This window comes from Sceloporus occidentalis, unplaced genomic scaffold (assembly GCF_023333645.1).
Source record: "Sceloporus occidentalis isolate IW3139 unplaced genomic scaffold, rSceOcc1.0.p SCAF_75, whole genome shotgun sequence".
NCBI classification, from domain to species: domain Eukaryota; kingdom Metazoa; phylum Chordata; class Lepidosauria; order Squamata; family Phrynosomatidae; genus Sceloporus; species Sceloporus occidentalis.
In genome coordinates, this window is record NW_028317055.1 from 2,602,171 (window position 1) to 2,624,215 (window position 22,045).

Below are 22,045 nucleotides of genomic sequence, written 5' to 3' on the forward strand. Positions count from 1 at the left end.
TAAACGTTTTGTGTCATTTACTTTATTTTAATCTGCATATTTTATTAAAGGCCATATTTTCTCACAGTGAAAAATGAGTGCGGCCCGTGCACGTATACAATTCTGATGAAGTGGCCCACTGCAGAAAAAACTTGGACACCCCTGGGTTAGACAGTGAGAAGGGGGGGGTGGGGAGAGGTTAGCTAGTGAGAAGGGGGGGTAGGGAGAGGGTAGCTAGTGTGAAGGGGGTGGTAGGGAGAGGGTAGCTAGTGAGAAGGGGGCGATAGGGAGAGGGTAGCTAGTGAGAAGGGGGGGTGGGGAGAGGGTAGATAGTGTGAGAAGGGAGGGTAGGGAGGGGGTAGATAGTAAGAAAGTGTGAGAGGGGGGAGAGGGGGTAGATAGTGTGAGAAAGTGGGGATCTGATGGGGGAAAATGCTGTCCCCCCAGATTTTTAGGGGTTCCTACGCCCATGGATGCAGTGCCAGTTAATTGTCTTTAACAGGCTATGCCAGGAACACATTTTTTGAGAGCTGTAGATAGAATCCTTTTTAAATCCTCTTTCCCCATATTATAAGTGTGTTATATGTATATGAGCAAATCAGTTTGTAGAGCACACACTTTATAACTAGTAATCTCCCAACAGCCAAGTCTTTTCATTCATCTTAACATTGGTCACTTTATCTCTTTTATTTCAGTGGATAAACCTAGACTACAACTTTGCTCATTTATATGACTATATGTATTATAATATTTATAGCATTAAAGTGGCAGTGTCCAAGCATTGTGTAATGAAGTTTGCATCCCTGACAATATGAGAAATCTTCTCAGATTGATGACACCTGTGTGTCAGGAGTAATAAGTAAAGGATGACACTGAACATTTTTAATTGAATGGATCCCAGTTCGCAAAAAACACATAGGCTATGTTGGTTCTGTACCACACATCATTTGACATTTATAATATTGCATGGAAAAATGTGTTCTAGACAGGTTTCTCAGCCTGTATGTGTACTCATGCAGTTCTTCTGACCAGTTGGCAGGGCTGGACTGGTGATGGCCAGATGGGGGCATTTGCCCGGTTTACCAGATCGCCAGTCCGGAGCAGCCATTGGTATTTGATGTTAATATTTACAAGGGTACTTTGCATTTAGGGAGTTCTCAGTAATGTGAGTACTTAGTTAAGGAACATTTGAGGAACCTGCTCCATATCATTTGGATTACACTGCATTAAAACCGACATAAAAGGTAGATAATGAATATACACAGAGGCACAATTAAAATAATTCAGATTTTCCTTGGAAATAATTTTTATTTGCAAGTCTTTTTCGGTTATTCTAATGATTTATGGACAAATTCCCAAAATAATCTGCCAAAAAAAAAGTTTTATAATGAAGCTTTATCATTTTTCCTCAAATACATTTTCTTCTACCATTCGTTTTAGAGCGATATTTTTTCAAAATTAGATACCTATGAAAAAATGGTAAACATGAGCTCATCAATCACTTGACGGGGAAAATAAAGGTAAACTATAAGGTAAATAGCAAAATAACCTTATGTTAAGGGAACATTTGAATACATTATATATACAGAAGAATGCCTGAAAACAGTGAATGTAGACTTTAGTCATTTAGAATATACTAGAATACTTCTGCCAAAAGCACTTCGATTGAAGACTGGAGGTAATGACGGATGGCATCTTATGAAGTGTCCTGTATTAAGTGAAACTCTGGATCGAGTCCATATTATATTGTATTCAGTGGCACGGAATCTTAGAGAAGCTGCTCCTTCGCATAACATTGTACATACTGCGTATATATTTTTTACCTAATCTAAATAATTGCCTAAATCAATATTTCGTTTAGCTTATATCTCTGCTTTCAATAACTCTATCAGTATTTGTCTTAGCCAGAAAACAAACGTAAACACTTTACTGTAAAACGGTGTGATTTCATGTATTGATTAGTCTTCCAAAAATAATAAAGTGGCGTCACTCATATGCCCTTATCCAAGAACAAAATGGAATTGGAATCTCTGAATCAGCTGTAATTTTTTTTATTTAAGTTAGCTTTTTAGTTGGGATATTCATCATAGTTATTTCGTATCCAAACAATTCACCTGAAGTAGAAGTGACATTGAAATCAATAGGATCCATATTTTCTGCCGCATAAACACTGCTGCTCTATTAACAAATTTGCAAAGGAAAATGAAATGTAACACTTGTCAGATTTTGCACTCCGTTGTGGGGGAAACATAAGTGAAATTGACAAATTAGGTTAACTTGGTAGTGTTGTATTTGCTAGTTTCATGGGCAACTCATTTTTCAATGACATTTAACTTCATAAATGTAATTCATGGTTCATCACAGTACACATTGGTTAGAGAACACCTTGACCTCTTTTTTTAACCTTGGGACACAAAATACATCTTTTTTGTATTTTTTTTAAATAGAATAAAACAAAGGTCCAGCTTTTAATATGTGTTTTTAATACCTTGATAATAAAGTGTAAATATATATATATATATATATATATATATAAATAAATTATATATATATATATAAAATGTATATACTCTATAGGCTCTCAGGAGCTAAGTCAAAAGATGTGACCTGAATTAAAACAGATTGTTTTTAAAATGCTGTTACTAGGCTATAGGCAGAATTGTCAGATGGGTAAGTTATATTGTAATCAATAAAGGTAATCACTTAACTAACATTTTTTTAAAAATAATATATTACATTGACATAACAATAGTTAAATGATTGCTATATTTTTATCAGTGTAGTATATGTTTTTTCCTTATCCAAGTTTTTGCATTTATTTAAGGCTTTAAAGCTATAAGGAAATGTTGTAGGCCTCCCTAATATAACATGTTTTGTTTAGGTAAATGACAATAAAGTGATTTTTGCAGCCCCAGTGTCATCACTTTGCACGGCATCTTTCTGCCATCACTTGCCAACATTACCCTTTTTCCTGCATGATAATGCCAACCACATACCATCCTCCGATGAGATGGTGATTAAAATACATTCAGCTAAATTGACATAGGCTAGGAAATATCAGCAAATTCCTTAAATGGTTTAATTTTATAGTTTAACAAAAACAGAGGGCTTCCCACTTTGCCACCCGCATATGATTGGCACTTAATGGGATACATACGTTAGTCTAGGGGCTTGAGAAACTCAAGAGAGTTTCTGGTCATCAGAAGCCAAAACTTAAACAACTATTTAAAAAAATTAAACACATTTCATGTTGGATATGTATTACATTTGTTTTTTCTTTATAACACAATTGTTTGTGATATACCTTGCATTGGTCATAGATTCCAAAGAAACCTGCTCATCATCACTTATTTAAGCTTTTGTGTACGTATAGGTGACTGCATGGACCCAACTTGCTCCAACCATGGGGTTTGTGTGAACAGAGAATGTCTCTGCAGTCCAGGGTGGGGTGGCCAGAACTGCGAACTACCCAGAACTCAATGTCCAGATCAATGCAGTGGACATGGAACATACCTCACCGACTCAGGTCTGTGTAGCTGTGATCCTAACTGGATGGGTCCTGATTGCTCTGTTGGTAAGAAGACTATTTCTAACTGTTTAAAATGTATTACAGTCCTTTCACATTAATATAACTAATGAGGATTAAAAAAGACAAATAACTGTAATTTATACTGCCATAGCCATTTCATTAAATATGAATTGTTAATTTTTCCTTGGATTGAGTGAACTGTTATGCTTGGTAATTAATCACAACCTTGATCTCAATAAAAAATGTAATATGCCTCATTTATATGTGTCATCCTACTTTCACGATATGCAAGGCTAAAGCTTTCAAGCAATGGCAGAGAAATAGCCCAGACAGATAGATATAGGGTTTGGATTTGATGATGACCTTTTGGTGCTACATTCTGTTTTGTAAAGCCACGTAAAGCCTTTAGCATACAACAATTTGATAGAACATCCAATAAGATGAATTATTCCACCAATGTTAGTGTGGTTTATTCACAAACAATGCAGCAAAGCTAATCCAAAAGTTTTACAAATGTATGTGTTTATCAGTTATAGTCCAGTATTGTTAGACCCGGTGGTGAAAGCCTTGCATAAAGGAACCACTATCCATATTGGGATCCTTAGGAGTATTCCCACAGAATAAAGGGGCTACACAGAATAGCAAAACATCGCTTTTTCCAGAATTAACAATCCCTTCTCCACTCTGTCCCTATCACCTTTTCACTCAGCTGTCTTTTAAATTTACAGAGATTTATTTCACCATCTCTACCAGTTATGGTGGATGCATAGACACTGATTTGGCTCACATTTACCCATTATCCATACACCCCCCATTTGAAGGTCTTGGTATGTTCTAAATGTATGTTGGTTATATAATGCACACTGTTGTTTTACATATGTTACAGAGGTATGCTCAGTGGACTGTGGCACTCACGGCGTTTGTATTGGTGGAGCATGCCGTTGTGAGGAAGGGTGGACTGGGGTGGCATGTGACCAACGCGTTTGCCACCCTCGATGCACCGAACATGGAACTTGCAAAGATGGAAAATGTGAATGCAGAGAGGGATGGAATGGGGAGCACTGCACCATTGGTAGGCAAACGACAGGCATCGAAAGAGGCACATATCGCTTTATTCTCATACAACATATTGCCAAAGTTGCCATTATGTTTTGTTCCATCAAGGGAGCCAACATTTTAGGCTTCCAAAATATTTGTTTATACATGATCAGCATTACTACAATTAAGGCTGGCTAAACTTTTATGATCTTCTATCGTGGACATTGCTATATAAATCATGTCCTACAGTTTGTTTTCTTTCTTACATAAATTTTCAGGTATAATACGACTTTTACATGCTTCTTTTTTGGTTCTAAATATAAGTATCCCTTTTTGTTTATAATGATAAATAAAAAGCTAAACAGCGTAACTATATAACAGTAACCATAGCCTTAGATTTCAGTACACTTTAGTAGTTACGATGTTAGAAGAGGCACACCTTGATGGGACAACTCTATTGATGATCATTTTTTTTTATTGTAGAACTTTGGGCAAAATTTTGCTGGTGTATACCTTACAACGGAATTTTAAACTCATCTTGCCCAACTTAAGTATTTTGTTAAAAATGAATGTTCAGACTAAAGAAGCCCAGCAAAATATTGATCAAGTTCTTTACTGCACTGCGTGTGTTTTTCTTGTAAATGCCAGATAAAAACCAGATAGAGAACATAGCAGCAAGGAAGGAATCCTGATACAAAATGTGTCCATTGTGATTGTTTAATACTGCAGGTCTAAAACATAGGAACAAATGTATAGTATCGCTAACCATAATGCACAAAGCTTCGTACTGGCTGATCAAACATCTCATATCCAACTGATCTCATTCTACTTGTAGCTTTTATAAGTAATTGTTTTAATATTGAATCCATTCTTGATATGCTGTAAACCATCTCATACTCAAGTTGGAGTATATTTATTTTTTTACTCCCTTCGGTCTAAATTAGCCATGATTATTGTGTTGCAGATGAGGTTTTATATGGGTGACGTCAAGCTTTAAGTAGGATTGTAACATATTTCTAAATATAGAATGATATGTGTAATTATAAGTATATTATCAAATGATTGTCTAGATGTATATATCATGGCAGCAGTATAGCCTGGTCATGTGCATTTAAAAGCTATATAACTTATTCCATATATTTATTTAATTCAAGTTATTTTGATACTTGACATGCAAGACAATGGCCCCATCTCTACATAGGCTGTATAGAAGAATAGTATAGCTTCTTAAATGCATGCATTTGCGTCAAGGACGTCTTTATCATATGATTAATTATAGGGGCTACTAGCTTAGTGTGCCATGGAGATAAATAAAGAAAGAAAAATAAGCGCAGTAGAGTTCAACTTTACAGATTAATTTAAATTGTCCTTTTCCATGGATATGCAATACATAAAAATGCAGATTCTGTTTGCTGCAAGACTATAAAGGTCAGGTACTGTCCCCTGTGCATTAGAGCCAGATTGTTCCACCTACTAGATAGGTTTTTTTTTTATTGTTAAGGCTCCTTCTTGTCTCAAAACAGAGTCGTTCATTCCACTTACAACCTTAATTTCAAATCTTGATACTTTGAATAAGGATATAATCATTTCAGGACATATCCTTAGATCCCTTTTCATAATTCAAATTTTATCAACAATCTTAATTGAAGCCCTATACACGAGAAGACATGATTAATAACTTTGCCCTACAAGTAACTTTCTCTGCTCATTTACATGCACACATCCAGAATCCTTTGCGTCTTTTTCACAGTATATGATTCAGTTGTCTGGAACAAAACGTACTCGCCATGCAAGTATCCTCTAGAGGCACATATTCTGATTTTCGTCTACAGTTAACCCAAAGTATTTTTGTAAATGTTAAAATTATTCATTTTTATATAGCTTATAAAACAGTGCTAGTGTACTTTTAGGTACAAATGATAATTATTGGAGACTACAATTTTAAATGATTGTTATCAATATATATAAACCTTATTTTTAAATTAAAGAAATATACTCTCCGTAGCTGTTTTGCATTTTACATGTTAGTGGACTAGCTAAGAACTAATAATGCTTTCATATTGCCCATGTATCTAGATGACATAGAAATTATTTGTGGATGACATCGTTTTATGAAGGACAGATCGTGTCAGACTAATTTAATTGCGCTCTATGAAGAAATTAGTAAAAATATATCATCGTCTTTCAGTGGATGTGATTTTGTAAAAGCATTTGATCCAGCTCAAGTTTCTCATAAAATAAACTGTACAAATTAAAAGATGTAGGCTTACGCAAACTTCTTCAAGTGGTCAAAGTGCTAAGTGAGGTTCCTCAGGGTTCTGTCCTAGGTCCGCTGCTTTTTAACCCCTTAATAACAAAGCCTGTACATGTACGGGCTCAAAATGCATTGTTTTCAGTGGGTTTAGGGACCGCCCATTGTCCTTAAGGGGTTAATGTCTTTATTAATGATCTAGCAGTGGGCACTGAAAGCTACTTATCGTTGTTTGTAGATGACACGACATTGGTTAAGGTGATACAGTCTGAACTAGATGTTATTTTCCTGGGATTTGGTCAAATTGGAGCGATTTGCAGCCAAGTGGAAGATGAGATTTAATGTTGACAAATGCAAAGTTATACATTTTGAGAAAATAAATAGATTTGCAAATGATATGTGAAGGACTTAGACAATAAAGTTAGTAACTGTGTTCAATATGATTCGGCAGCTGCAAGATATTGTTTATATCATTTTGCCACGAAGTAAGTCAATGGTAAGACTCCATCTTCAATATATATAGTGCAAGTCTTGGCACCTGTTTAGAAATTCCCAGAAAAAAAGGGCCGCAATTGATAGGTTGATGCCATAGACACCCAAAAGTCACTATGATATTTTCATGTTATAAAACCTTTAGAGCAAAGAACAAAATAATAGATCAGCTAACGTTTATTTGTTTAACATACTAGAGAGTACAATTAATGTTTAACAAACTGGAAAAGCACCTTTAGCGTAGCTAACTGCATTATATTGTATCTACGGCTTAGGTGGCTGGTGGAATAAAATACTAAAATACCAAGGAGATGAAATGCTATTGGGGCAAACATTATTTTTTTGGATACAAACACAAATCACAACTCTTGAGCTTACCTCCAATGATTCTAAAAGTGGTGTAGCTACTTAAAAGTGTGCTTGGAACGGTTCAATGAAAATATAAATTTTCTCAATTTTCCCACTTCTTTTATCAAAATAAAATGGCAGCAAGGCTAATGAAACAGCGGAGCGTGGATATGTTTAAAACATAAACTCATTTTAGCTTTGATACATTTACTTTTAACAAAAGCTGCTCAATAAATATTTTATAGATCTCCACTCCCAACTTTTGCCTTTTGTAAAATGTGAAGAATGGAAAATGATCAAAGAATGCCTCATTAAAATATTTAAGTCTTTTGATCTAACTGGATATTGGGTTAATGGAAGGATTTGCAAGTTGAAACATTTGCAGTCACGGAGAATGGTAAGAAGATGGTTAATGTATGCACAGCAGCATGCAGTCGTGCGACTATAAAGTGATCACGTGTCTTAACTCCAAACCATTATGTTTCTTTTTACACATTTTTAATTTTTGATAATTATCACCCTAATACACAATGGATTCCACAGAGGCAACACAGTTGCAATGTTCCATACTAATATATTAATGCATCTTTGCAAAAAACAATGGCAAAGGTCATACTCTGTTTTACTCTTACGTACATGCATACATTGTGGGCCTCTTTGGCATGAGACCACTTTCTGCCCTCTTCAGTAATGGTTAATCCATCTCTGAATATCAAGCACTGGCAGAAGTCATGGCAAAGTTTAGAAGACGTTACAAAAACTTGGCTATATAAATCCAGAGCCATTTCTCTGAAACAGGTGCTACTGAAAGCATTCCTGAAGAGTTGACAATACTCTTTGTTTTTGCTTTGCTGACCAAGATTCCGTTACAGTTCATGGGTATACAAGTTTTGTGCAGTTTCCCAATTACAATATCTATTAAACCGATTTATTCGAACCTCTCACTGAAGTTCAATGCAGTTGATGTAAAGCATGTATTTGCGTATTATACTAGGTTTAGGAGATGGAGTGTTCCTTTAAGACACCTGCGCCTTTACAAGGCAGTTCTGATTTTGTTTCTATGGTTGTCACAGTAGATCATAATATCACATCTCATGAGACCAGGACTCACAAGTGAAGAGGGAATCTATTTCCACACATTATTCAGTTTTTCACACCTATGAGGAAAAGCTGGACATTTAGTCTTATGGGATGTGTCCTGTTTTCCGTTACAAAATATGTATTTCTAGAAAAATAAATAGGATGTTGTTTTCAAATGTAACAAACTACCCCCAAAAAAATAACGATAAAAAAACATAAACCAAACTGTGTTGTGTAGCAAATAATAATTGTCTTATTTAGCTTAATGGCAGAGATGAGGCCCACCTAGAAATATATATATATATATAATATATATATATATATATAAAATATATGCCGCAGATTCAAATATATGACGGTAAGAATGGAATAATATCTTCAGGTACTGTTGGAATAAGCCATACTAAATCAATAGCCAAAGAATCACAGTGCAGCCAGCACACCTTCCCAGATGTGAATAATGTTTAATGACAACATGAGCATGTATTACTTTGTATTTCATCAGTATCAGGCATTGTGTATATTTTTGGAATTCTCTCTAAATAAATTGCATTGTCATTATGAGTTAGTTGGCTGGTATCAGAAACTAAGCACTGACACTGGCTTAATAGTTGAGGCTTAGCTATCAACTATTAAGCCACTATCACAACCTCATGCTGATGAGTCCCATGAAGGACGAAACAGCTGTCCGTGAGTGGTGATCTGGCTACAGCACCTCTTACCCGAGATTTGTCTAAAGGCTGTCTTATACAGCGGGCAATTACTTTCAAGGGATCCATGTATTAAGTGGATATCGAGGCAAAGGTGATAATTGTTGACCTTGTTTGCATGTCCCTACCCAGAATCCCTTGTGGTTGTGGCAGCACCGTGAGATTTGTAGATGAGTGTTTAATAATACTTCTACTACCCCTTAAATTTAAATGGAAGGGTTTCCATCACCTTTACCCACCATAACTTATGTAATGGTATATATATATATATGTATATATATATATATAATATTTTGAGGAATCTCCTTTCTGTGGATTTACAAATGTTGTTTTTTTTATTATAATAAAGTAACATAGTAACATAGTAACATAGTTCATAAGGCTGAAAAAATATGGCAATCAGAATAAATCCCTGGATCAACGTTCTTTCCCTATTAATCTAATATCCAAAACTTGTAATATTATTGCTTTCAAGAAACACGTCCAGGCTCCTTTTGAACTCTTTTAGTGAGTAGCTTTGGGGCAGTAGCTCAATTTTGTCTTTGTTAAATTATTTTTCTATATTTCTTTATTTTTTTTCTAAAGAAACATTAGTTGATGAATGGGTGCCAACACAAATTCATTCATAGTAGTAATAACAATACTGTTCTGATCACATACTTACAAGTGTCATAATTATTTGCTCTGCTCACCTGAGGAAGGCAAATACATTAAGTTGAGTGTCACCATGCCATCCGTCTGGTGTAATTCGTTTAATCGAAATTCCTAAGTGCATACATTTTTCTTTATATGAAACGATAAAAGGAAACAATATCCTTCTGTATTACCTGAACAATCCCACACAGACCAATCCTAGAGAAAAAGATAAGGAATTGTGAACTTAAACCATTTAGACTCTACTACTGGTTTCTGTTAATGATCAAACCTGAAGCATATCAACTTCATATATACGGGCCTACTCTTCTTAACGAGTGAAGGTTCTCTTTGTTAAATCCACCATGTGTGAAGACGTATTATCCAACTGAATTGCCCCCTAACTTACACTAATAAACCTAAAATTGTTTTTATTGCTCCCCTTTGCAATCTGTTTGTTCCGTGGAGCGTGGTCCACATTTTACAATCGGGATTCTAGTGAATCCTGTTGTGCTGTCTCATTAGTTACCAGAACGCTTTCAGTGAATCCCAGATGTTTGACTGAGAGAAAAAGTCTGCATTTCTCAAGCATTGTTTGTTTAATGGCAACCATAACCCCCTCCTAAACATACTGATTCTCTTCGCTTTTATAACGGAGTGCATATTAAAAGGCTTTGGGTTTACCAACTTTTGTAAATAGGGAGCTATATTTCTGAGAAACTGCCAATCAATGTCATGGCTTATTACATTCCTGCTAATCCCTCTGTATATTCAGTTTTTATACACAATCTTTAACAGTCTAAGGCATTGAAACTCAATCAACAGACAATAGCAAAGAGACTTAGCCTTTTTATTGTAAAAGAAAAGGTAGACAGTGGAAAATAATTGCAAGAAACCTTCTCGGCCAATATGGAATACAAATAACCTTAAAAAAAAAAGTATTATAAGACTTTGATAACCACGTTTTTGAGAATTTACTTAAATCCATGGTAAATATAATCAGGAATGGATAAACCGCATAGTAAATAAGAAGAGTTGCGTATCACTGATCTGATGGGGCATGAGGAATTTCCACACTACAAAAATACAAAAAATATTTCACCACCAAAGCTATAAAAAGCATATTTGTTCATTGAGAGTAATTTTAAAAAAGAAATAGTATTAGAGGCTCATCAAATGAATGAAATCAATCTAAGCATACATATTGGAGTAACAAGGTTCATTTCTGTTCTTTGTGAAATGCCAATATACTCATTGGACTGACAAACTTCATGTGCAGCCACACTTAATATACAAAGAATGTTTTTTATACCTCGGGTAGCACAATATTTTTGTATTTTGGTTTTTTTGATCCAGTAGTTGTCTGGTGCTGCTCTGAGAAGTCTAGTTTTATGACAATACTGTTTTCCCTACCTGTATGTACTTCTAGAATTGGTGTGCCGCTTTTTTCTTTTGCATTACGAAACTGCATTTAAGTGAGTGACAAATACAGACATGCAAAGTGACGTGTTCCATCATGTCAGAGCCAAACTGGAGACTTAAATCAGCTGTGGCACTTTAAGGCCAGCTGCTGATAAAGTATACTACGCTCTTACAGTATTAAAGCATACGGCAGCAATTACCCTATTTCCCCGAATATAGGCCGCACTTTTCCCCCCACTTTAAGTCTTTAAAGTGGGGGTCTGGCCTATAATCGGTGTTTAGAGCAGGAATGAGAAATTCGTGTCGCTTGACGCCCGGGACATGCAGTTCCGAGCGCCGGCCAGGGAGCAGGATTAGGATTCAGATCCTCCGCAGCGCTGCAGGGGACCTGGATCCTACTCTCCAGCAGCCATGGACGTCTATGCAATGCGTTAAGACAGCCTCCCCTGCCAGCACTTTCCACGGGGGGGGGTTGGCGGCAAGGGAAATTGTTAAAGCACATCGTGCAACGTGTCGGCAGCGGAGGCTGTTTACACTCGTATCGCCCTCTGCCGGTGAACGTCTGCGCAATGTGCTTTAACAATCTCCCTTGCTGGCATCTTGGGGGGAAGAGTGGCTGCATATCTCGGGAGGGCAGAGTGGCAGCATATCTCGGGGGGGAACAGAGTGGCAGCATATCTTGGGGGGGCAGAGTGGCAGCATATCTCGGGGGGGCAGAGTGGCAGCACATCTATTCCACTAAGTTGGTTTTTTTTCTAAGAATCTAATTTTTTTACTTTAAAAAAGCACCTACATTTTTTTTCTTTAAAAAAGCACACTAAAGAGGGGGATCTGGAACAATAATGATACATGGGAGGGAACATTAAGTTTGCCTGATAGCTGGTACAGGCCTGCACCATTTTATATCTTAAAATAAGGTCCAACTTAAAAAGAGGGGGACTACTCAAAAAAGTTTGCAGGGGTGGGGTAACACTATCCAGGCCTCTAAGTATATACCCCTGATGAATAACATATGCATTTCCTATATATAATATAATGACCTGAACAAAAGAGAAGCATAAGAATGTGTAGCATTTTCTCTGAGAACATGGTGCAGTTAAAGTCAATCGAAATGAAGCAGCTTGCTATCTTTTTTTTAAGGTTTTTTGGTGATTCAGCAGCAATTTTCAAGATAAACCAACTTCCTCTTTCTGATTCATGTTCTGTTAATTTATCTTAAACACTGACCCAGAAGCCAGGTGATCGTCTGTGATTTATGAAGACTTTGAGTGATGACACACATACCTAGTGGTGCAATTACAGTTTCCATAATAGATAATTCCATACTCCATATATAAACTTTTTATCTAGATTCTCATAATTCCAACTTTTTTTTTTATAACCATATTACATTAAATTTCTAATAGAGGGTGTGAAAAGTTAGGTTTCTTTCATTGTGGTGGCCACCAGAGGATCATGGACGTTGCAGTTCAGCTAATGCTGGTGAGCTATTTAATGTCCCACATAGAAGTACATTTTAATACATTTGTTTCGTCATTTTGAAAAAAGCAGAACTGAGACACATGATAGTCTCTTTAGCCAAACTTTTTTTCTATTATTTAAATGTTCAGAGATGAAACAGCAAATCACATTACAAAATGAATTACGATTGATCAACTTCTTTAGATAGAGAGATACAGGATGCCCGCTAACAGATTCAATCATACAAAAGACTCCAGAGACAATCCAATAATATAAAACTTGCATAGAACTGTACTCGATGACAAAAGTGTATATTAAACCAGACGCTTTCTTTATGTTTTGTTTATGACATTTGATTGTTTCCTGTGTTATACAGTGTGATAAAGTGCTGTTTTGCATTATATAAAGATAGCTGGAAGGCCAAGCAATGTAAAAGCAATTTGTATCTCCAAAACAATCAGAGATAAATAAGAATTAAGAAGAAGAATGCATGAAGAAATATATTATAGATCACTCACTTTTATAATTGCACAGTGTAGTTTTGAGTCTGATCTCTGAAAAGGTGTAAGGCCCATTACATAAAAAGATGTATTTAATTAGAACTTCCAACATATTACGTTTTAATGCATCTGCTCAATCTGACATGGCAGACTGACAGATGTGATGAGATTTTCTGGAGGCTCCTTGAATCAGAGCTGATCATTGAGTCTCCAGTATGGCCTTTGGGGAAGTGCTTTTTGGGGTCCACTGATTCCCTGTCTCTATCTTTGCCAATGCTCTTCTCCTTTTTTTTTAGTCTATTACGGGTTAGCCATACCCCCATATCCCGCTAGTTCTTTGTCCCCAAAGTGACTCCACACCTAAGGAGCTGGAGGAAGAACACCCTGGGGGATCAGCTCCTAGGGGAAATTCCTAAGTATGGTGATTGGACATATGCAAAGTGTGTAATGCAGAAACACTGCTTCCCTTCAAAATGCACTTTTATTTTTCTATGTTGATTGGCACTGTCTACATATACTACAAGAAGAGTCGTCTTTCCCAGAGAAATCATAGATTTGCCTGCTAGACTACGAAGTATAGGGGTCTCAGACACAAGCAGCTGCAAGGGACTTTTAAATGTATTGAGCATTTGCCACCTAGCCTCCTGGCTACAGTAGCGGGTTTAGAGAACACTACATATCACCTCCATGACAAGTGTGAGAAAGGGAGCATGTCAGAAAAAGAAGTGGACCAGTACATTAAAAGAAGAAAAAAACATTGCAACCCCTGTATATTTGGACCTAGTAACAATACCTTATGGTTCACCACAAATCCTTCCCCATTAAATGAATATATATATTTCATGCGATATGTATACATTTGAATGTGCTCATAATAGTTTTTCTGCCTCTTTATTATTAGGTTTCTTGGTATTTTAAGTCATTTTCTAATGTCTGCTGGGACTTTTTTTTCATGACCTTGTTTCTAGCCAATCAGTTTTTGTTCCTTTATGTTTTTCACATCTTGTCTGAAATTGCTGACTATGCTACCCCTGGTTTGTGTAATTCGATTGTATCTCCTAGGAGCCAATAACAGGCTTAGCCTAATAACCTAATTGATATATGTAATGCATCACTCATTCCTCTGGAATTCGATTAGAAAAGTCTGTTTTTCATCCTGCAAATGTAAAAATATAACATTATTTTTTCTTACTTGTTTGAAGAGGCATTGCTACCTTTTCTGCAATTGCTTTTTGCATATATGCATGTGATGTGTGTACAAATGACACCAGCTGAAAAAAGCAGAAGAAATCTTCCATAAGCTGTAACCTGTGTGTTGATGGCTTCCCTCTTTTTATCAAAGCAATGTCACTTGTGTCAATTGCAGCTTGCAGCAATAGCAAAGTGTCCCTGTCTCTGTAGTGTCCTGTGAAGCTGGAAGGGAGGCTGTGATATTTGCCCTTCTAACACACACTCACTCTAACCCTTATACATAAATACATATATACACACACTTTCTCTCCCACTTACACCACTCCGCCCGCCCCTGTAACACCATACACTGATACACAATCATGCTAACATTATATACTAATGCCCACACATAGACACATGCTTACACCATATACCAACACATTCATACTTACACCTTACACTAACACAAACGCACTCTTAACACCATACAACAACATGGGTGCATGTAAAGTGGGAGCATGGACCTACAATTGGGCTAAGGCAGGAAGCAGTGGGCAGCCCCAAATATCCAAAGTTGAAGTACACTTGAGCCTTGGAGTCGGAATATTTGCTGTCCACCAAAACAGTTGGGCTTCAGCCCCCTTAGCTTACCCCTAGCGATGCTCCTGTCAATTTGTCTGTAGAGAAAGAAGACCAAATTTTCCTAGTAGTTCAATATTAAGCTGTGAGTTCAACATTTCACATTTTATTTTCACAATATCCATGGTCCCTTTCCCAGCACATCTGAGATCATCTAGCAATATGTGGGTGACATTGTGACAAACACCCCACCTTCTATTTTTTACATGTGCCGTGCACAATTCATTCATTGTACTTGAAGCACCGCTGGCAGGCGACAGCCATAATAATCAGGATATCTGCTGAGATAAAAGCCCAGTTGTCAGGACTGTTCCAGCAGATCTGGGACTGTTGCCAGATTCTGATTATGATCTGATGTCCCAAAGCGGACAGTTTTGTGCACTCGAGTTTTGATTATATAAATGTGTACATTATACATTGACTACTTGCCTATATTATATTCTTGAGTTGTTAACTGGTTTGGACCACATAGAAAGCTGGAGTTATATTTTCGACGCAGAAACACATTTCCTTCTTCCCTGCTGAACAACCCAGTGTCTGTGCAGCACATTGCTGCCAAAGTGTTCAGCAAGGTTGACAAGAAGTAGTTTTGCATCCCATGTTTTGTTCTACTTGAGCATGTGCAACTCTCATGCTGATGCAGGTGTAACAATTTTGATGCAAAATACTATTCTGGTACACATAGTATTCTTGAGCAAACGTTCTCCTTTTTTATTTGTTTTTGCCAAAATTCCGAGCTCGGAACATGTGTCTTTGGGGAATTGACAGGTGAATTTCTCCTCCCCGAATAATCTTTTGCAGCGCCATAGTCTTATTTTTCTACACTTCACTACCACATCGAACAGTTTGCATTTGAAAATGTCATGGCAGGTCAAGTAAGAGACAGAAAATAAAGTGCTATAAAAACACGTTCCTCTTGTCCCTTTACCTCCCAAGAGAACTATACGCTGAGCCCAGAAGTGTCTTTTCAACTTGCTGTATTAGGCAGGAACTGAATAGATGATGGCAACATACTGCAGGAACAGACTTTTCCGGCTACATTCTGCTATTCCCTGAAGTAATGAAAACAAGGCTCTTAATCTGTACTGATGTTTCCTTGACTTCAGATGAGCCGCAGTCATCTGTGATATGTTATTTAGTCTGTGTGGTCTGAATATATGCGTCAACATTATGCAATCTCATTCTTTCCACTTTCATCTTACAGCATCATTTTTTTAGGATAATTTATTGACCAGAAATACAAAGAAAACAAGATAATAATAATTGTGAAGTTTTGTTTGTCATAGGCTGAATTCATTAACATAGTTATATACAAAGCCAGTTGATATAATCTGTTTACGAGAAGGAATTCTAGTACAAAAGTAATCTTATCAACATAGTAACCAATGTTTCAAATGATCGGGCTATCCCATTCATTGCTGCGGTGATAGAACCTTCAAAAGTTTTGCCTCAGAATTGCTCTTTATTAAAACCCTGCAATGTTTTTCAAAAGCAGAGCTCTTCTAACACACTAAGGAAAAAACATTTGAATTCTTAGGATCCTCCAGTATTCGTTGTTCTTCAAGGACTTCAAACTGTTCCCTATAACTAAAGCACTGAGAAGATTCCATGGCTACGGTCATACAGTGACATGGACTGTGACCGGTCATGTTACTCTACCAGAAATCATATATATCATTATTATCATCTTTTATTTGCATAGCGCCAACGATTTACTCAGTGCTTCATACAATACATATATTCAGTGTCTATGACAAAACTAGAACTGGCAAACTAAGAGAAACCGATACATTAGGTAAAGAGTTCCCAGCTTTTAGCAAACTTTCATGATGGCGACCGTGAAGGGATATAAATATGTTGCGCAATAAAGTTATACTCTGGTTTAGCACTTTTCCTTATAGTGCGCATGTATAACAATGCATACATTCTTGGTCATTCCTGTGCACTTGCTCAAAAAGTCACCAGTTATAATGATGCTGTTTGGTTCTGTTTTTGGTTAGCATTATGTGATTCAGGAACACATGTTGAGTACTAACCAGACTGTTACTCTATACATCAGAAGTTTAATGCATCTAAATGTGTAGATGTAGTTGTTATACATGTCCTGTTGTGCTCCCAGATCTTTGTAAATGAATCAAAGGGAGAGACATATACAAACCGAGTCCAGAGGCAAATGTCCCGTCAGGGGGCATGTAGTCAATATGTGATAGACCCAGTAGATTGTACAAACATCTCAGCATTTCAGATGGCAAAGTTTGATATCCTGGGTTGAAAGATTACAGAATGCCATGTGTATAATACATCAGATAAAATGGCTTATTGACATTGTTACATAGATTGTAAGACTCAAGAGAAATCCATTTCGTTGTTTCAAGTCATGTTATGGTTTGTTCCGTAATAAGGCAAACAACCACGTTTCATTGAACTTAAGTAGAATGTATCTCACTTTTAAATAATAGAGATTGTAAAATGTCTCTGTTTTATCGCCCCAACCCCAAGCTAAGAAACACATAGGTGAAAATTTGTCAAACGTTGCCAAAAAATGGGTGGCATGTGATGAAAAATGGTCCGAGTATGGGTCGGATTGGGCAACTTCCTCCTTGCTTCTTTTAAATTCTAGTCAACCCAATGGATTCTAGTTTACCTAATGGTAAATTTGGCCCAGATGTAAGCTGCAAACATACATTTTAATGTCAAATTGATCTTTTTTCCATTTTAACATTAAGTAAAACAGTTAAATGAAGGGTATTCTCAGAAAACACTGCCTAAGATATTAATGCAAAAAAAAATCAGCTCAAGCATACGGAGGGTTAAATAATGTTTGCTGCAATCTAAATGTCACTGAGTGAAAAAAACCACAAGGAGAAAGAAAAATGTCAATTCTGTGCATTTTGGCTGCAGTGTTTTCTCTTAGCACTGGGAATGAATTCAAAACTGCTGTTTTACTGTTGTTCAAGGCTTTTATCCTCCTAAGCAACTAAATATTTCAGGGCAGAAAGAAATGTGTGAATGCTGTTGATTTCACAAAGCTGCTATCATCTCTTAACCCTATTCAGCACCAGATGGCCTGTCTCCTCTGGAAGTGAATGGGGTTAAGTGAAAAGTCCATTAATACAGAACCATCACAAATTCCCATCTGCAAATAACTAAATAAGTAAATGCACACAACACAATTAGACGGCGCCTCGGAAAACACGCGTGAATTTATCTGAAAATATTAAAATACATTAGAAACCTCAAGAAAACTGCTAACTCAAACTTGATTAAGCTTTTGATTCATTTGTTTCAAAATAAATTTCAATTTTTCTAATTATAACATAGCAATGAAATTTAACTGCATAATGACAATGCTGAGTGCAGGCATTCATTTTATTAAGTGAGCTGTATTTTTTTGGTGCTAAAAATGAAATAAAATATTTGCTTCCTAGTTCATTTTACGGAATTGGACAAAGCAGCTCCACGTAGTTTGCTTATCCAGCTATCCTAGATTACTTTTCTTTTTACTTATTACTAGCATCCCTTCTTCTCATAGTGCAGGAACCCCCTCTCCGGCATTATACACTACCATCATCAAGTTCACATTGTATTTATATAGTGCCAGCAGATTCTGTAGCTCTGTAATATATGTCAGTACAATAATTTTAAATGGTACACAATAACAAACTAGTACAAAAGGAGAATAGGGCCCAGTTCTTGCAAGCTTACAATGTAGGGGTAAGATGATTGTAGCTTTATTGAAGTCCTGTCTATTCCCGCCCATGCTCAACCACTAACCCTGCCATTTGAAACACTGCAATTTCATTAGAACTAAATTATCTGTTGTATATGTGAGGTTCCTACAGGCAACTGCATCTTAAATGTAGGCTCTATCTCGGTTTAACGGGGGCATATTCTGGTAGATCTAGACGAAGCAGACCATGGGCTTTACTTGGGGTCGATCAGCGTGGTAGCCACGGCGCTAGTGCTCCACAGCTTTCAGTGGAACGGTTGGAGAGATCAAAGATCACCATTAAAACTAGCCCAGTTGTACCCATGGAGGTCTGTGATAATCTCAGTGGCATTGTTTCCTTGTGAACTAATGAGTGCCAGGTTATGATACTGTGTGACTGTACAGCTTGATTGGTCTGTGGAGGGCAATTGGTGGCACTGCCCCGGGTCAGGCCTACGGAAGGGACCTCCACATATGCAGCACTGCTCCCCATCTTTTACATTGCACTGCAGCATTTGTTGAATACTCATGTGTGTCTTCATATGTTTTTTAGGGCAAGTTGTTATCCGTCTGCCCCTACAACAATACAGTCTACTTTGGGTAATTTTTTATGGCTCACTCTTTGAAAAGACATACCTCTACTCAGAAAGCCTTCCATTGCAGTTCTGTTTTCTTGATCCCTATTCTTAAATCTAAAAGTATTCCTACAGTGTTCTTCCATTGCCTTCGTTAAACTTAAACCAAAATAACCAACCAGGGGACGTTGTGACATTGTAGAAAGTATTAAAAAAAAATAATTTCCGACCTATAAAAACCCCAGCAAAGTCTTTGAAATGTAAAATTTCAGCAGCCACAGTATTTAATATAGAACCTTAGATGTCCAGAAGGATTATAACGTAGCGCCTTTGATCATACCCTTTTCAAGTTTTTTCCAGCTTCCTTCATTTTAAAAAGGATGCCATGGGCTCACATGTATGTTTTGAATTGTCTTTTTTTTAATCTAGCAATTTAACTTGTATATCTTGGGTTTTTCAGCTCTCTAGAATACTAAATGTAAAGAAAAACTAAAATTGTTTTTCCATAAATGCTAGCATACCTTTTCTCCCCCTCATATATGAAACCTTGTTCAATTAAAGGAAGAGGCATACTCATAAAAGCTTAATTCCGTTGTTCATTCCTTTTCATCCTTTAATCCATCTTGGATTGAATGCATGTTGAGTTAAATTCCAACCATCAATTAACTCGCTTTTTATTTCAGTTGTGTCTGTATTTTAAAATATGGGAAAGCATTTTGATTTTTACAACTTAATTGAAAGAGATTACGTTATTGCACAAACCGAGCCATTTTAATTTATAAAATGAAAAATATCTTTGCTGCCGCGCATAACGTATCGCAGATAGATTATTTGCAATAGTCTCTGCTATGCGTTCAGTGTTATAGCGTTTATATGCTCTCTGCCTTTTACAATTTTTAATAAACTAAACCTATGCAGCTCTTACTGGAACTATATATTTAGATCTATATGCCTAAGAAACTGTTTTATTTGATGAAAAAAGAATTAATAGAGCTTCTGCCTAGGTTTTCAACCTATATATTGTCATCAATACAACATCAACACTCGAGACTATAGAAATTGAGGATTTGTCTGCAAATGTACGTATGTAAAAATGTAACATAAAAGGTGGCTTAATTCAGTTATCTGACATTAATTTTTTTACTGTTTTTTTTTTTCTTTCTATTGCAAAAATGGTATTCAATTAACAGATATAAATTTATTCCCGGTAATAGAATGTGACTCATTGTTTAAAGTTATATCACTTCATATGGCTTTATATTTTTTTACGGTTAAATCTAATGCTCAGGCTTAGCTATATACGTGACATTTCAAGGTCTTTGGAAGTCCTGGTGAGATAAAAATAAAAGTCCCAAACGTGTCCTCAACCTGGGAAATGTTGCGGTTCATTTTGGCAGAATAATATATTTTTAATATCTGCTTAAAGTGTGTGTAAAATTATTCTTGTTATGGATATGACAACCACCGCATATTTAAATTGTACAGAGTGGTGTGATATATAAGAGATTAATAAAGAATAATAAGAATAATATAATACTAAGCAAAGTTCATTACAGTGTTTCGTTTTGTTTTCAAACGACAGTTTAGAAGCAAAATAGTTTTCTGTCCTGATAATTGATAATTGATAATTCTGGAATTAGCTTCATTTGGAAAGAAATCTAACCATGCATTTGGTCATATGGTAAAGGACTGTGTGCATAATCAGAAAGCGAACAGTCCTTACGCATTATAACAATGATAGCTATGCAACATTTGGTGATGCTCGGTAGAGATTTATGAGATGGAACATTAAATATTGTAATGTATTTAAATGCAGTCTTTCTCTATATATCTATGTTCCTTGTCACCATCATTAGAATAGCATCTTATCTTTAGGGATCTATGAGCATATGGAGCGATAAATAACATCACAGAATGGCTTCTCCTTCTCCAGTGTCATTGGTTGTTTTTTTAGGAGTTTTTTTCCAGGTTTTATATATATATATATATATATATATATATATATATATATATATATAATGATTGTATCATACTTCATGGATCTTCCTTCATCTATATAAAGAAAAAAAAATGTCACATACGCAGTAATGGTCCCTGGGAGTATGAAGAGAATTCTAGGCATATAAACTAAAATTACATGTTGGTGTTGTAAATAAGTTGCACGGATAACTGCACAATCATCAGAAAATACGGTGTTTAATGCACATGTTTCATCTTCCCACATGAATGTTATGTTAATTTGGGATACTTTAATATCCTATTAAACTTCTCTGTATTAAAATTAGAAGACGACACAATTTAGGTTCAAAATATCCTTTTTTTTTTTCATTCTTATGGATTCAACAGCACATTTCACAGTTGGAATTTGTCATCTTTTGTATTATTAGATAACAAGTAGCGTTCCTGGGAGACTTTCTAGAAAAACTGAGGTCGGTGCTTTCCCTCAGATCCTTCTGGATTTAAGATTCTACCTCTGCGTTTGAAATAATGAATTCTCAGAAGAATG

The 22,045-nt window shown here is 36.2% G+C and overlaps 1 protein-coding gene across 9 annotated transcripts in view; it reads left to right on the forward strand.

Moving 5' to 3' along the window:
• The window catches only part of LOC149285889 (teneurin-2-like), a 771,075-nt gene that overhangs the window by 671,064 nt on the left and 77,966 nt on the right, over positions 1–22,045 (forward strand). For 5 of the 9 annotated variants that reach the window (XM_089494760.1, XM_089494761.1, XM_089494758.1 and 2 more), the window contains 2 exons: positions 3,353–3,553; positions 4,395–4,580. In XM_089494760.1, coding sequence (XP_089350886.1) covers positions 3,353–3,553; positions 4,395–4,580 — 387 coding nt within the window. Of the gene's footprint in view, positions 1–3,352; positions 3,554–4,394; positions 4,608–22,045 lie in introns of all 9 variants that reach the window. The other 4 variants (XM_089494756.1, XM_089494755.1, XM_089494757.1 and 1 more) reach the window with 1 other exon arrangement.